At 40.9% G+C, this 18,398-nt stretch overlaps 1 protein-coding gene across 4 annotated transcripts in view; it reads right to left on the bottom strand.

The window, feature by feature from the left end:
* LOC135072618 (dachshund homolog 2) overlaps positions 1 to 18,398 on the bottom strand; it is a 160,341-nt gene that overhangs the window by 43,695 nt on the left and 98,248 nt on the right. For 3 of the 4 annotated variants that reach the window (XM_063966615.1, XM_063966617.1, XM_063966618.1), the window contains 3 exons: positions 11,040 to 11,110; positions 10,572 to 10,841; positions 6,655 to 6,876 (listed from right to left, as the gene is read on the bottom strand). In XM_063966615.1, the coding sequence (XP_063822685.1) occupies positions 6,655 to 6,876; positions 10,572 to 10,841; positions 11,040 to 11,110 (563 nt within the window). The remainder of the gene's footprint in view (positions 1 to 6,654; positions 6,877 to 10,571; positions 10,842 to 11,039; positions 11,111 to 18,398) is intronic. The other variant, XM_063966616.1, reaches the window with a different exon arrangement.

The raw sequence follows: 18,398 nt of genomic DNA, 5'->3' as shown, positions 1-18,398 counted from the left end.
TATGCGAATTATTGCAGGGTTCATGTCTAATTTGACTGGACTAATTCTAGTCTTCAGTCGTTGCTACGAGTACAGTCAGACTCAAATAGTTTGTGACACCCAGTGACCAATGAGTTGATATCACAACCTTATTCCAACTGTAACAAAGACGTGTTGCGAACTTATTGGCTACTTTGGGTGTCACGAACTTTTTGACGCTGACTGTACGAGTATAAGCGCATTTGACACTACATAAAGACGCACTCCTCCTCTCATACTTACAATTGGGCGCGTGTCATATTAAATTATTTCGGCTAAGTAATTCCGAGCGGTTAATTATTGTGCACAACCTGGGAGGCGAGTTGAGAATGTAATTATTATTAAACTTTACGATTGTATCACTTTACCCCTTTACTTTCCCGCGACGCCCCCAAAGGACGCAAACGCAGTGAACTTACACCCCGTCTCAAACTTTAGATCGTTAGCTTAAAGTTCAAAATCAAATGCAGAACTTGGTGTTGTATTTGCCCGCGCGGCGATACCGGAGTTACATTAGATCCTGGGATCCTGAGGGAGTTTCTTGGTTTGTTGCGGTACAGGATTCATATTTGAGCTACTGTTTGTGAATTATGCGTCTATAAGTTGTCTCTCGATGGGGTTACGGGCTAAAGAAGTGACTAAGAAACATTATGGCGTCATGGTAATAAGATATTTTGAAATCAATTTACTTTTAGTAACTTGAACCTACTTTAAAATTAGAGTCAAATAAAAAGGAATACTTGGTCAAAGCATTGTAAAAGTTCAACTTGTAAGTAAAACAAGTTTAAACGTCAGATACCTATCTATCGCTAACTAGCTAGAAGTATTCTAAAAACAACACATCGGCTCATTTCCTAGATATTCAAAGCAAAACCAAACGGATTACAAAGTTCGCGCATGAGTGACTTGATGAATTCAATAGTTGATGCAGCCCCGGGCTAGAGCCGTAAATACTTAGGACCCCTTCGTTACTTAAGAAAATAGGATTAACATTTCATAGTTTATATAGAGAGCGTGTCAGCTCTACTGGGTGTGTGGGTAACTAAGGCAGTTATCTATCAAAATAGCCTAGTGTTGAACGCTTAGTTTGTGTGCTAGAGTCAAAACTAAGCATTTATTTTTAAGCAAGCCTCTGCCTTACGAACAGGCTTTTAGTTTTGTTTATTAATAGGTACCAAAATCTTTTCAGATGATTAATTATTAAAACAATATTTCAGTAATTTTGAAATATATTAAACTACACCAGTACTTATCTTGAAAAAAAAAACTAAAATTGTTATATTTTATTAATGTAGGTATGATGTCGCTGTGGTAATTCTTCGAAATCTAGACATAAAATAATACCGCAAAAAGAGCTAGATGTGAAAAAAATTGCTGCAGATATTATTAGAATTCATTATTGTTTTTTGCGTTCTGTGTTCATACAGCAACAACATTAGCATTAATTTAAATGGCAGAACTAAAATTTAATATTTCCATTATTAAATATTTGGGCATAACGCCTCGGGACGAACGCACGCAAAGTTTTCCCCCAAGAAAATAGGGATAATGATTTATCCCCGTATAGACACGGAAGAAGCATTTCCCATTACAATAACAATAACTGAACATACCTTAATACTTACACGTTGTGGAAAAATATTCTACGAAATAAGGCTGTGTATTAAGGCACAATAAATATGCCAAGAAAAGTACGTGTGTCATATTGATACATAAAAAGACATAGCAAGTTATTCATAATATGTCAATGTTTCATGTTTTGTCGTTGATTCTTTAAATCTATGCTCGTATTAAATGCCCCTTCGAATAAAAACAACTACATACTTATCATCCATATAGTTTGGATATGAATATGCAGGTTGTGCATCGCGAACGTGTATTCCAAAGAAACTACTTCTTTTATGTAATTAGATTACTGTGGAGTTATTATTCAACACCCATCCTGACCACCGGCCCGTGAAACCTAGCATTTTCAATGTTCAAAGTTTACACCGCTAGATGTCGCGCGTGTGGTCGAGTCGCGTGCGCAGTAACCGGAGCGACACGCGCAAGTAATCCAATATGGCCGATGTCTCTCACGTATCGGTACATAGCTGGAATGGCATTTTAATATGCAGCCGTTAATGTCACTTATTGTTTACTTAGTTCAATGAGCGAATGCTAGGAAACCGCAGAACTTTCGCACGAATAAGCCGCCTCTTTTGCGGGACACGCTTTTTGACACTAAACACTGGTAATACAAGCAGGCTATCGAGCAAGAAGAGCCAAGTTTTTCATTTATCCCACCCTCAAGACCTTATGGCATCTCCATAGAGCTCAATTTTCGTTAATCCCATTTCAACTAGTCCTAGAACATTGTTATTTTACACAACAATTTCTAGGGCGTTCGATCAGAAAACTCATAACTCAAGTGGACTCAAAGTAAACAAACAAAGATTGCTGTTGGTGATTTTTGTGCACCTCGGTCCGCACAATGGTGTGAAAGCTGGCGCGGCGCGGCAACAATGCGTCGTTGGCTCTATCGGCGCGCGCGCATCTTCGGTGGCTTGTTAGCCGCTGGGGGCGGTTATTTGTACTTCAACCCGCGCCACCCTATTGCGACCTCATAAAGGCCATATTACAACGAAAGTTAGCGAGAACCAGAATCGCGGTGGGAGCTAGCACTCGCCTCTTGAAGCTTCGTGATGGACAGGTACGCTGACAACTCCTATTGCAGGGAAATTCAAATAGATTTAGATGGTTGAGGGGTTCATGCTTTCCTACTATCTCACGTTTTTAGCGATTATTATCTTATGCTGTTATTCTAGCTACTAACACTTGAGTTATGAAGTTTTCATAGCGTGAAATCAAATAAGATGTATTCTTATTGAAATAAGTAGAGTTAGAGGTAAGATAGCTTCCTCCGTGGTTGAGGATTCCGGGTGAAGCTGGTTTCCACCTTGGGTCTGATCATCACTTACCATCAGGTGAGATACAGGCCAAGAGCTTCCTCGTTGTGGATAAAAAAAAACATTTTTATGACCAAAGACGGATCTGAGCTTTTAAAGTAGAGTAGCAAGAAAGCTATGCCAAAGAACGGAGCTTCACAATTAAAATCACTTTTACAAGAAATTTTACAACAGTAAATTGTAAAATGCAATTTAATTGCATTTCCATTTGTTAACCTTTGATGGGCGATAACATTTTCTGCGATATTTTAACCCAAACGAAAATTCAACGGCAGCACTTAGGTACCTGTTTATTTATAGATCTCATATGTAACAGTAATTTAGTTTCAGTGATAATGTCGAGTCGTCAGCATTGTGAAAGCTTTCGTATCAATTGAATCCATTAGCTGAGCACACAAGTCGGCGAGTCTATTTGCACATCAGTTTTTATCATTGACCATGTTCGTGTTTGACCGATCAGTCACTTCCATGTTATTGATAGGACACGTTTTCTTACATACACAATTTTCCTCTTCGTTATTTTTTTAGAAATACTATTTATTGCTATTACATTTAAACCTTTTTAGATAATACAATAAGTTTGATATCTATCTGGCATTTAGTGACATAAAAGACAGCATAAAGAGCCCCCTGTATCAGCGATGCCATTTGTCCATTGACCGGCACTTAGCTTAACAAAAACTGATAGTTGTAAAACAAAAGAGCAACAAAGAGCGGGAACAAGAGTGGGCCATTTCGGTCTGAAATAAACTAAGCGGTAAGAATTAACAGGGATAAGGGCTTAAAAGAGTAGCCGAAGCAGATTTATGTCGCGGTGATCGCAATCGGCCGATTCGCTTGTATACACTCGTTTTGTTTTTCGATTGGCACGAGGAATGCGGTGATGTGCCGTATCGAACGTTCAAGGATGGATTTCAATTGTAAGCGGACTCTTTTAAAGTTAAACTACAAGTCGAATAAGATAACTTCAACGGCCAAAATGTGACTGTTTCGAATGTTCATCTCTTCAAAAAATAACTTCAAAAAATTCCAAACCAAATAGATGTCACGTCATTTGGAAAATCCAACCAAACTTTTATAACACCTGATACCGTTTGACACTCCACGTATCTGTGAAACTAAATCTTCAAAGCCACTTGAAAAGGTACAATATGACGGCCATTTCCCATTCATTGCTACTCTATTTACACGAACGAATCGACACGTTTTATGGGTAGCCTTTCACCCACCCTCCCCGCGTTATCAGATAAGGCGGTGAATGCGGCACATTTGTCAGTGCGTCACCCACTGTGCACTAGTGTAAAAATTGTCAGCGAATGTGCCTAGATAGCGATCTGCTATTTCGCTGGCGAGGGGAAATGTCCTATGTTTGCTAACTGTGGCAACACCCGGTTTTGTTCAGTGGTGTTTGCAGCTTGGTGTTCAAACTCCAACTTGAAAATGGAGTGCTTTTCTCAGTTCAAAGGCAGATTCATTGAAAGTCCCAAATAGGTAAGTATGTAGTTACTTTTAATTCGGAGATTATGATTTAAAGTCTCAAGGTTCTTCGTACAGAAAAGAACCGACGTAAGAGCGTTTTATAGCCACATTCAGCAAAATGATTGTCATTATATACAAGCAACTTTGTTTATAAATACATACAGATTGAAAAAGGTAATATCTGGTATATCTGCCCGAAAGCGAATGGCCGAGCCAAATAAAATGCAAGCCTCCAGTAACACCTATCAATTGAGCAGGCGAACCAAGCGAGTGATTGCTGTAATTTCTATAAAAAATTCAACGGTAAAGATCGCCAGACACATCGATTCAAAAAAATGTTTCATCAACAATAATTTTATTATCGTAATAACAAAATTACGGGTTGTGTCTATATGCGAAATCCACTCTTAATCTCGCCGGCTTAGAGTTTTATTCCTTTACAGTTCTCTTATGTACGGGGGGAGAAATGGAACCTTTTGTTGGCCCATAGCATTATTATTTCTCATTTTGTTTTGTTTATTAATACAATTGGCTGGAGGCGCAATATTGATATTCAAGTTTGATGATGACTCGGGCGGGGAATTTTCTCCCCGACCTCTGTATTTTTGTAGAGTTTATACAACATCAGCGTTGTTTAGATATCCGAGAATTGAATACATTACTTTTTGAAACACAACAAAAGCCTTTTCAGATAATTTCTTTAAAATTATAATGGCAATTGTTAACAATTTCCTCTAGTCAGGACCATCTCCATAGCGCACGAGTGTTTCTCGTGGGGAAACGGAATGACGTGTATAAATAACTTGCAGAAATATCAATTAAACAATTATGCTGTCCGAATGGAATCGTGTGTAATGATAGTGGGCCGGGCCATAACTCAGGCGCATCTGTTCTACGGCTATTTGCAAAGGCACGACATGCGCGCTGCGCCCGCGCTGTCTCCGCCGCTTAGTGTTTAGCTTTATGACTTACCGATGTGATTTTATTGCTATACAATGTAGCCAATAGCTGGATATTTTTATCGTACCTAATCATTGTCACTCGCATCGTTTTGAGACATTTAGAAAATACTTTAGTGTACAGTATAAATGACATGCTACCTGTGCTGTAAGAGTCCAATTAGAGCAACTAAAAGTATAATTTACTGGAGTTAGAAATATTTATAGGCACTTAGCTCGATTTATAACGACACTCCCACTTCTGTTTCCTTTTTCAATATCTTAGCTAAATAACGTAATAAACAGGCACGATAATGTATAATGTGATGCAAATGAAACGTATATCGTTCATAATGGGCAGCTGGATACTTGAAGCATCAGGAGCTAGTACTGCGCTAAAAGTACGTGCTCCAACACGCTAAGAGCGCCTAATCAGTGCTGCTCGTACGTACGATTACCGAGAATCGATTCGCATGAGATCTCGACTAATATCGATTATAACATTTAACATTTACATCGAAAAGGCTTCCTGCTTACAGTGTCTCCGTAATCTATAATAATTTCATATGTAAATTATGGTAGAACGTACGTCTTTCTGAGAAGAGATGCATCTTTTTTCTAATTCTTGGTAAGTATGCTGCTAATTTATAATAGTTAACTTATACAAACGGATATTATCTGGTCGATCTACAACGTTAATGGTAGGCATATTGCAATACATTGGCTTCCATCGGAAAACCATTGCCCCCTTCACAAATACGGTCATGAAAGCAAACCTGATTTTCACTTTGTAGTCCCCACTTAGCAGGCGTGGTGAGTGGAAACTGGTCAATATACAGAGATCCAGTTTTAAATGTACGTAATCTTAGTAGATATTAAACAGTTTGATTTTCATCAGGCATCATAATTTGCCACCATCATCATCACGCTCTGAATACAGACTAGCCTTTTTAGCGATTTGTTGATATCATTCCAGCAGAACATGATGCTTAATGAGTAATGGCTTTAATTCTGCATAATTTTTGCGACTTGCAACACTTTGCATTTTTTAATCTCGTAGGAGTACGAGTTAAGCTTTGTAGAAATTATACAATTCTGAAAATGGTTCCTTTCATTTTATGGTACCAACATTCCCAACCCTTTATAGCCTACTCCAAGTTTTCTCAATAATATAAACTTTAAAACTATTTCCATATTGAAAGCTATAGTATTTGATAATACTGTTTCTGAATCAGCTAGAAAGACTGAATAGCTTTATCTATAGCACTCACCTTTCTCGTAACTAATTTGTCTCTCCTGCTGCCTTGCATTATCAGCTGCCACCTTGAGGAGGCCCTGGATGTTCCTCAGCAGAGTTTCCGTTGATGAGACGAGGGTGTCAGCCGTGGGGTCCACGGGCACTGAAGGCGGGGTCCCGGTGGGGGCCGCGTAGCTCACCGGCGCCGGCGATGACGATGCTTGCAAGTCACGTTCCCCGTCGCTCAAGTCTGCTCCTGGGGAGATTGGCGAGATTAGATGATGCAACTACTATATCCATGTAAGTTTAGATTACTGAAATGGCTGATCATCCTGTATTTCATGACTCTTTCTCTGCAAATGGACGACTACGTATCGTCCAGCTCAAAACGTCTTATTTGAAAGAGCCATAAGACGCAAACATTTCTATTCAAAAGTCACATTCATTTTAAGCAGATCTTCGCAATAAATAGGACTACGTATTATGTATCACCCGCCTGCATTTTTATATGTCTTTGAAGAAGATAATTATTAAAAATATTAAATTTAAATTAATATATTCCATCGGTGCATAGTTAAAACATTTATAAAAGGCCATACTGCGTCGGACGTGTAATTTAATAACGATGAGTGATTATTTATTACAAGTATACACGCGTCATAATTTTCAAGTATTCATTCTGACTTATTATAAATCATTAATGAAAGTAACAGCTTCATAAGAAGCCCTAAAAGGGATGGTGGTACGACCAAAAAGTGCGCAATACCGACAAACAGTGTTACTGAGGCTCGCGTGCGTGTATCATTGGATTGCAATTATTATTGCATCGAACACCGATATCGCGTGGTACCGTGGCAGAGCTTTGATGGAGTCCGGCCGTTTGGATCACTATTCTGGACGTTTCACTCTATGTTAATTATGATTTACTGTCATTGGATTCACTAAGCTTTCTTAATTTGATGAGATTGAAGGTTTAGAAATTAATCACTCCTTCTTCTCTCTTATCCTAGACGTAACGGTAATACGGTTACGTCTAAATCGCACACAAATTATTCAGGTCGTTACTGCTAAAGCTCTACCAAATTAAATTAACTGATAAATGTTTTTCAGATCGACATCAATTTTCAACTTCGCAATGTAGGTTACACTTTTTGTCTCCAATATTGTCAAATGTTGTCCAAAAGCATTTGCGCTAAATCGCTTTTAGAGTGAATAATTTTCTAGCCAGGTTAAGTTAAAATAATCAAACAATAACAACCATTGCAATTTAAATTTGGAACTCGAACAATACAGTTAATTCGCCGCCAAAGAATTTGAATAAGGATGCCATGAAGCCATTCGACACCGAATGGGCTGTCTCTAACCGATTTATATGGCCCGTTGCGCTATGGGCAAGTGTTCCTTTTGCAGCGGCCACTAGCGCGTACGCTTCATCGATTACTTTATAATTACCTAGTTGGCATTCCACACGGACCCATTTATTCAGAAATCTCCCCACAGTGATACATAATTCCACTTACTTTTAATCACCACTAAATATTTACGGTTACTTTAATGCCCATGATGAAACCAATAAGCACATTATTATTTTAAAAACTGACGAGATAATTACAATAATGTACACGCTATGTCAATAACGGACCTCACACATAAAAAAGAAAGTATTTCGATTGGCGTCTCTCACGGCCCAAAATAATCTATCGATACATTTAATTTAGCTGACAAGATAGTGAGCGCTCATCAAATAATGAAGACAACATCGTTTCGTCATTGTCGATGCTCACGATAGCACTCTCGGGTTGTCACAACACCATCTCCCTAATAAGGCCAATTAACAGGATATACTATTTTTTACAAACGATCTGAATCTCTATACCAATCACAAAGGAACCATATTCGATTGCACCGTACCGTGAACAACAGACGTTGAAATAAAGTCATTTCCAAACTTAGAATGGTGATTGAAAGAAAAAGGTAATACGAGATGGGCAAAGATCAAAGTTGAATGACATAGACGGGCATTCGTGAAAAGGCTTTAATAGGCTGAGGCAAAAACGTGATACATACGAATTATTGATCATCTTAATATAAACTGATTACGAAAGCAATCCTTGAATATCAATTACGTTTGTAAAGTGGGTACAAATGAAATTAATTTTAATATTTTTATCGATTTGGTCATCTAGTCCATTGTTTGCATAAATTTCCCGAGGCTCATCCTGTAAAATCGTGGCTAAGTGAACATTTTCTATAATCGTTAGCCGCTATCCGTTCCCACGCTCTCTGCGCATTTTGTGTGTAACCTGCAATAACTACAATACACAATCCTTATTGTTTCACTTAATTTAGCTATTGTATGCTTTACGTATTTACATTTCTGGATCCATGTTTTGATTTACGCCGTCCCCGTGTCGACTGCTAAAGCGAATAATGATTTTCTAGCAATTTCTAAACACTCGAGTGATCGGAAGACAGATAGATTGCTGATAAAAATTGATTCCCATGACAAGCTTAATCTTTATGATGATTTTAAAGACAATAAATGCTACATATCTCCTAATCTCTATCTATTCAAAGCGCGGTATAACGTTTCACCGTAAGGTTATCTGTGGCCACTTGTGTATGCGGTAATTTTATGATTTTCTCATTCTATTTCAAATAGCTGTAATTGCGTTTATGAGTTAGTAACGTCGGCCTAATAACAAGTTTTCGCTTGATTGATGATGCAGACGGAGATAGCACCAAATTGATTAAAATATTTAGTGCGGCAATAGATTCAATGAACAAAAAGCTGCAGATAAAACGAATCTAACAACATCAACGGAGAAATTGTCATGCCATCCATCATGGGTCTTTAATAGTCTTAATAGGACAAGATTTACGATACAGTAACATTAGTAGATGATTATGTATCTAATGTTGAGTTACATAACGTTGAAATAGCACAGATAACTGGTGCTAGTAACAATATAAAAATGATTACAAAGGGCTGTTCGAGACTCACGTGTAAAATTGAATTGGGTCCTTTTAAGCGCTATTCATACATCATTGTGGGCAATTGCGGAGGATACTCGTAATAAGATTTTATTATATAGGACCATTACAAGTAAACGTGTGGTGTCTAGGGATCAAGATGGGGTATCGATGGGAACGCGCGGCCGTGTGATCATTCGCTAATCCCCGCGGTTCGATCTTCCACTTAATGACCTTTTATGAAGAATCGTCCTGGCGCAGTCCGATGACGTTACATTTGTTTGTACAATAATGATATTCCAGCCGCGTCCAATCGTAAAATAATTAACATAGGATGTCGAGTTACAATGTATTGAAGAGTAGCCATTTTACACTTATTATAATAAGTGTTTCCAGTTTCTAGAATAAAAGGAACGCGGTTTTATGGCTGATAATTTCCGAACTATGAATGCTGAAGGTTCCAGGGCTATTACTGGGTAATTTTGCCGTGCATTACATGGCAGTATATTGGACGGTGGTATCACTCGCCTGTGTTAATGCTACACGGACACTTTCCTGTCGTGCCGGCCGTGATTGCGTCGAAGAACACTTATTAATATCCATCCAACACTTATGCGAAACTGATTTAAACATCCTAGGCATATACCTAATTCTACTCAGGGTATATGAATTTCAGTTTTTCTGTATGGAACATCGATAAGCAATTATTTTTGGGTGGCCATGGAAATTCTAAATTAGTACTAAACATGGACGTTTTTTCTTTTGTATAAAATTGCTCCCATGACTGAAAGATTGCCCTTTATCGCTTTTCTTCGCCTTACAGACATAATCGTTGATACTGATGTTGATGAATCGTTGAAAGAAGTAAGAAATCTGATTTGAGCAGTAGGTAGTTTTTCTGATCTATTCGCAGTGGTTCTGCTTTGGTGTGGTCTAGAATAATGAAATCCCTATATTTATAGAAACGAAAGTACGCACCCTCGTCCTCATCTTTGACGTTATGGTCGTCTTGGTCGGACAAGGCCGCGTCGCTCTCGTCGCTGTGCGACCGGGGCGACGCCGCCGCCGTCGCCGCGGAGGGCATCCGCGGGGGTTGCGGGGTGCGGCGGGAGGCGGCCGAGCTCCTCCCGCTGGCCGACCCGTCGCCTCGGTCGCCGCGGTCTCGCTCGCCCCGGTCCGACCGGTCGCGGTCGCCGCCTGACCCGGATTTTGAGAGGTTCAGGACAGGACTGTGGCCGGGAGATGAACCTGTGAAATAGTATGATTAGGTTTCCAGACCCATACAAAATAATAGTTTTTCAAGGAATAAATTAACATTGTAATTAAGTCTTTAGGAAAAAAAACTCGTTTATATCCTTATATCAATCAAAACTTCTTGATGAAAATTAAGACAGATCGTGTGGATAACTTTTTTACCTTTTTTTAATGACTAATTTAATTCATTACCGTTATGTGATCCCTCGCGTGCTTTATCCATAGCCATAACTCGTTCCATGTCGCCTCTTTCGTCGCGTAATCTGGAACAAAAACACATCCGTCATGAATACGAAAACCACATCAAAAACTATAATGAACTGTCAATATCTCGTTAAGAACACTATAAGTGGCCAAAATTGGTTACGCTACCTAAGAATCCGAATCGAACAAAGCTCCTGACAAACAGTTTTATCATTTGAAACCATAAAGCATGCTTCCCACAGAGTTGTGAAGCTACCACAAAGGCAGAAGTATAATATTATAGAACCCCGCTGAGTTCCTTTGTAGGAGGATGAAGACTGCATGTAATCATTTTGTATGCTGATCTCTGGTACCGCTACCCTAATTCCGGAGGTTCCTTTTGATTGTGAAATATTGGTCCTTTGATGCTTCCATTTGCATTCGGATTTATTAATATTTACTTATTAACTTTTTGTGTAATACAGATGTTTTTATCGTCGGTCTATTAAAAAGGGCGAATAGACGTCGGAAACGAATGAGTGGAAGATCTATCGATATCGTTTGGAATTAATAAATGATGAAGTAAATTAATGCAACTGTTTAAAACAGACATTTAATATTTCAGCACTTTTAATATTTTTTACTCCAAAGAGGGGAGGTACGATCTCGTATTGTAGAATAATACATAAAGAAAACCATTTAATTCAAACAAAGTTCATAATTTCAGTATAACTCCCCTTGTCAAAGGAAAAAATATAAGGGTAATTTTTTAAGCAAAAGAACAGCCGAATTCGTTACAGAAACCAATTTGGCTCATTTCAAAAGGGGTTAAATGCTACAATTTTTGCTCAGTAATGCCTTTCGAGCATTTGAATATAAATGACGTCTGAAAGTGAAATGTAACATACATAATAAGTGGCTGTTTTAAACCTTCGCAGAACCCTTTTGTGGATTACAGAGTAACACGCCACAGAGGCGGCAAAATAGACTTTTATTTTACACAACCTATAAGAAATTTCGTTATTTCGTATAAATTACAGCTGTTTCTACCTGTATTTTGAATGTTGGGGATAGGTGGATAATCGAAGATGTCATTTGATCGATTTCAAAATATTTGGCTTCTTTGGAACATTGCTTTAACTTTTATTATAGTCTTCTTGTTACATTGCTTTGCTCTTGATTGCTATAGCACGTGCAGATGCACGTAAGTATATTATAATGCACTTAAGTGGTGTCTTAATTTCAGTTTGTCTTTGAATCACAAACGTCGCCGTGGAGTCTCTGTATCTGCAATGCTCTGTGCACAACCCCGCAATAGAGCGGTTCCGTCTTTACTGACGAGTCACGGGCTCGCTCTGAATTTAATATATTTTTCATTTCGTCGCTATTAATATGTAAATACTACCAACATTTTTATTCATCCTGCCAATTTAAGGAAATAAATGTGGTCAGGTCAATCGATTTTTGGTGCATAATTTGCTGGTTTGTAATAGTGTATCGTTTATTATTTGAAATGTAATTCAAACATTACCCTAAAACTTAAAAGTTACCTAAATGTAAATGAATAAATAAGTTGTATAAATATTTATAGAACAGTCATTATTTGTTGTCTCATTCAATCAAGTCAACACACAAATGTTTTATTTTGGATCTCATAATATTCCAACAGGCTGTCTCAGGCGCGGCTAATTCGTCCGGAACGATCGGTCCACTGATAAGGGCAAATCAATGAAATAATAAATTATTACCACTTCCTCCATTCTTTTTATCTTCACAAGTGTTGGTGTGATTGATGATGTATCAATCGAAACGAGGAATAAATAAACTTTCGTATTAATTGGTTGGAAATGTAAAATGAATTTGCAGCTAAGGAGTGTCGTTAACGACTAAGTTTAACACATTAACATAACACATTGGATGTCCTTTTATAGAAAAAAAACTAGACCATAAAACTCTATCTCTATAATCTTTCAATATTCCGTAATATGTTGCCTGCAGTATCAACTGCTAAGACATTTTATTCTAAGATATTATCTGTAACCAATTAGTTCGAGTTCGTACTTCATATATAATTAACACACCTCGCAGTGTTTTTTAAACGACACTACAATATTATTGGAGCAGTACGTAATAGGCGTTGATTAATTGATTACATTATCTAAAAGCTAATGAGGTTAGTTTTCAAGTAAAAGTAAGTAGGCACAAAATAAAATATCCTTGTGCCCATTGCCATTAACTTATTTGAAAAACTACCGGTCAAGTGCTAATCGCACACTTTTTCATCACGCATTTCTAAAAAAAAATCTCACGTTTTTTTTTCATATTTCTTTCTTGAGAAAATGGGTCTAACTTTTTTTTTCGTCAGGAAAATACATGAATTTGTATAACCAGCCGCAGAGGAAGCTAGAGACCAGTTGGACTGAACTGATCCTATTTTTGAAGTGCGGAACCCTAAAATCTGCCACAAGCAGGCGTCATTAGTCCGCAAGGGAAATAATATTATTCATTCTCATGTCAAAAGGAAAATTGGCGTCGAATCACAGCGGAGAGTGAAAATGGAAAAATGAAATTTCCCAGACATGACAAGCAATTTCATGAATTTTGACCTCCTGAAAAACAAGTCAACAATTCGGGAACATTTCAAGTTAAGTATAAGCGGAATCAATCTGGCAATAAATATACTTAGTTATATTTGTTTTACAATTTAAATTACCTTAATTGAGAATGGAATGATTCCTGATTACTCGTACAATGATCTTTCTGTTTCTCTTCAGTAGCTCTATGATTCTTTCTTCGAATGTGCAAAACTGCAAACTTTGAAAATCATCATCAAATGGTTCATCAAAGTCTGTTATGGAAACAGACAGAGTTACTTTATATGTATCGGTATGAACAAAGCAGGTTAAAGCATCGAGTCATTTAACGTTACAGCGCCAATGATTTCCTGGTTGCCGCATAGATGGCGTTGATAGCATTAGTTAAGTTCACTGTCCACGAAAACGTAACGATACGCTATAGAGGGTGACGGGGGATATTAACACTGACCATTGCCATTACGGAGTGGCCACTGGCCTAAACAGATATTCCGGGGCCACGCGCGCGGACAATGCGTTGCAATCTACCACCGAAGCCAGCACGCTGATTAGTTAATACGCCACCGTTCACATTACCTAATACCGACCCATCGACCGTACTGAACTGTTCTTGTATGCATAATCTGATTAACGTAAGTATCAAACAAAGCTTTCCGTGCCGTCTATTTACGTAAGCAGATAGCGTTGTATTAGAAATTATGTGGAGTAAATACTTATTACCAATAAACCAATTTTCGCATCATTTGGCTTTAAATCTAGCGGTTGCAGGGAAATGTAGGAGTGGGGAGCAGCTTTTGTGTTTCAGACTCAGTTGACAACTAATTTTAGATACCTACACTGATTTATGTATGTAGCTAATGAAACGAATAGTTACGGTTTTGAGATTCATAACTATGTAGTAGCCAATTACTAAAAAAAAGAATTTAATAAGTGCGTACAAAACTTTATTTAACTCTACAATTGACAATTAACTGAAATCAAACGTTTATTCACTGAATTGATGAACGTCTATTTCCATTGTAACATCTTCAATTAATCCGAAACACAGCCAACATCGAATTTGCATTCCCGGGAATCGATTAAGAAAATCAAATCCTGTCTGAGCGTCACTGCGTAAAACATTTGCTTGACACCCAAATCAAAAATCGTTTTAGCCCACCCTCCTCGGAGGGAGTCGGGAAGCGTCGACGCCTCAACATTTATTATTTCAGACATATCACTCACATGCAAAACAAACTCCGTCCGATCCATCAAAAAGTTTCCTCCCCCGCCTCCCCAACACAAATCGAGTGTGTAAGTATCGCGGTTTGAGGATACAGGTTCATTGGTCTATTGGTTTTGCCAAGAATTCAAAATTCCCGAAACAATTGGCTCGATCGGTTTGTAATTTGTTGCGAATTGTGAATGAAAGAGTTAGGCCCGTTTTCATTATCAATTCCTAATTTTTAAGTGACCCCTATGGTAACACAATAGGAACTTTGTTTTCCTAGGGGTCACTAGGGGTAAAAATTTGGGATTGAAGGTGAAAATGGGCATTAAACAATTGAATTAAAATGTTCCAAATTCAAATATCATAGACACAGTCGGTTCGATTGGCTCATAACACCACCATTTGCACTATCTTACTTTACCATAACAAACGACAAATGTCTTTCAAACTCCATACAAAAACACAGATTAAAGTTACACTTACGGATAAAGTTATGCAACTCCGTCTAAGTCTGATATTACGTTTTGAACTTAGTTCTTACAACCCACACTGTGCCGGACGGTATGGGGTAGCAACCCTGTGCGGACCCTGGATACCGTACGCCGACACGGCGCGATGCGGGGTGCAGCGCGAGCGGGAGAGCGAGACGAAGGGGGCGGGGAGCGCAGAAATAATAACTCGGTTGTGGTTGAGACTGTGACCGGTTCCTCGGAGCAGTGGCGAGAGCTTGGTGTTGTAGCTTGTTGAGGAGAAAACGCGGAACTGACTGGGTCCGGATGGCACCCCGATATTTATTTACTTTCATTAGAGTGAGAAAACCTCGTTGCCTCTCGCTCTAATGAAACAGCAAATCTATTGCCCTCTCTCTCTAATTTGGACCCCCCCTGGGCGGCAATACCGTATAGAGAGCCTGTTTTTTATCTATTCGGTGACCTATTTTTTAACTATGACCTTGACCTAATTCTTATCGGATTCTAATTAGCTCTTCCACTATTCTTTGGAATCTATATTATTTATTTTCAGGTAAACTATCCATTATCATTAGACAGGTAAATAAAGGTACACAGGTACAGGGTTAATTACAAATAAATCATTTGTACAGAAATTAGGGCTCATTTGGCCACACTATTTTACATTAATTGCCTTTATGGCTAATTAAGATTATCACCAATTAAAAGTAAATAACTATAAAGATCTACACATAATTATCTATCTGATTTACATATTATAAATATGACTCGACATACACAATTAGACGAAATTACAGGTTTAATCGATATACATAAAACAAAGGGCTATCAAATTATACATTTCTATGTTTTTCTAAAATAAACTATGATTTATACATCTCCAACGTCCCACATACGCCTATTAATCAGTAATTAAGGACTCGACACATTACTAATTGAGAACCAACTAAGAGAAAGTGGACTGTATTACGAAATTATCGAAATTTAAACTATACAAACTTTATAAAACGAAATAACTATGAAACAAAAACGAAACAATTATTTACAACTATTTTACGGTACGATTCGGAGGCCGTCCGTCGTGCACATTCTCCCGCCGTGTAGCGCTGGTTGACTCGGCGCTACACCTCACTCGGTGTCACGACGGTCGATGTGGGCAGCACGACGAGCTTCTTGGTGGGGCGGCGCAGGACTCCGGTGCGGGTGGCGACGTCGGCGGCGCGCACGATGCCATCGCGCCCAGGGTAGACTTGGACGACGCGCCCCCGGGGCCACACGTTGCGTGGCAGGTTGGAGTCGGCGATGAGCACGAGGTCGCCGATGTTGAGCGGTGCTCCGCTCCCGTGCGGCTCCCGCCGGTGTTGGAGCTCCGGCAGGTACTCTCGGACCCAGCGGTCCCAGAACTCGTCGGCTAGCCGCTGAGCTCGCCTCCAGTGGTGGCGGCTGGCGACGTCTGCTTCGGTGAACGTCCCCGGCTGTTGGATGCGGCCCGACCCCCCGAGTAGGAAGTGGTTGGGGGTCAAGGCTTCGGCGTCGTCGGGGTCCACTGACACGTGGGTCAGTGGTCTGCTGTTGACTGTGTATTCTGCCTCGCAAAGCAGAGTGGCGAGCGTCTCTTCGTGGGGGTGACGCTCGCGCAGGACGGTACTGAGGGCGTCCTTGACGGACCGGACGAGGCGTTCCCACGCCCCGCCCATGAACGGTGCGCTCGGCGGTATGTAGCGCCATCTGATGAGGTGGTTGGCGGCCTCCTGCCGGCTCGCCTGGAGGGCGGCCCGCTGGAGCTCGACGTCGGCACCACGCAGGTTGGTGCCGGTCTCGGAGGGTTGCCCTCGGCGCGCCCTCAGGCGGCGCAGCGCGAGGACGGCGGAGTGTGAGGCCGCGACCTCCAGGTGCACGGCTCGGGTGGTGAGGCATGTGGACAGAGCCACATACCGCTTCTTCAACTGTTTCGGAACTTTGGAGACAATCATCCATGTAGTGATGACGCACTATGGCTTCGGCTGCGTCCGGATGGTCGGCCCGATGACGCTCGGCGTTGTGATTCTTGACAAACAACGCCGTGCACGGTGAGCAGGCTGCTCCGAAGATGACCGACTTCATCCGGTACTCTGTGGGCGGTCCCTCCCGCCGGTGTGAGCGCCACAAGAAGCGCAGCGCATCTCTATCTTTCTCGTGAACTTGTATTCGCAGGAACATTTCTTGTATGTCCGCGGCGACGGCGACGGCGTGCTGGCGAAAGCGCATCAGCACCCCCGGCAGCGACTGCAGGAGGTCCGGACCCGACAGCAGGTGGTCGTTCAGGCACGTACCCTTCGTGCGAGCGGCGGCGTCGAAGACTGGCCTCACCTTCCCGGGCTTGGCTGGATGGAGCACCGGGAAGTGAGGCAGGTACCAGATGCGCCCGGTGGTCGATGGTGCGGTGGCGGCTTCCTCTGCGTATCCTTTTTCTATCAGCTGTGTCATCTGCCGCTCGTACGCCGCCCCGAGCTCCGGCTGCTTGTCCAGCTTGCGCTCTGTGCTGTGTAGGCGCGTCAAGGCCTGGTCGTAATTGTTGGGCAGCTCGGGGTGGTCGGTGGCCCAAAGTAGGCCCGTTTCGTAGCCCGCTGTCGGCAGCTTGATGGTTTCACTCTCCAGGATGCGAAGCGCCCGCTCTTCGGGGTCGGCGCGCGTTTTCTTGGGCGTCACGCCCAACGATTCGATTGCGAAATGCTTCTTGATCATTTCTTCTATTCTATTGTCGCTCTCTTCATTGAGCCTGTATACGTGGTGGACTGTGTGCCCCAGGCTCCGGCTGCTTGAGCCGTGGAGCACCCACCCCAGGGGTGTGCGGGACGCCACCGGTTCTGTTGCGGCGCCACGTCGTACCTCGTTGGCCAGTAGGAGTTCCCAATTGTCCTGCCCGATCAGGATAGTGGGCCGCGCCTCCGCATACCGCACTCGCGTTTCGATATCTTGAAGATGTTGATATTTTGACAAGTCTCGGTCAATGTGCTGGGCCGCCAGTCGTAAGTTCTTGATAGTGCGGCCTCGCAGGGAGTGCTCTTCATCTTGCCCTCGTAGCACAAGTTTCACTCGTCGCGAGTCGGTACGC

Source organism: Ostrinia nubilalis, chromosome 6, assembly GCF_963855985.1.
Source record: "Ostrinia nubilalis chromosome 6, ilOstNubi1.1, whole genome shotgun sequence".
NCBI lineage: Eukaryota > Metazoa > Arthropoda > Insecta > Lepidoptera > Crambidae > Ostrinia > Ostrinia nubilalis.
The sequence above is the reverse complement of the archived record's forward strand: the minus strand, read 5'-3'. Positions and strand labels throughout refer to the sequence as shown.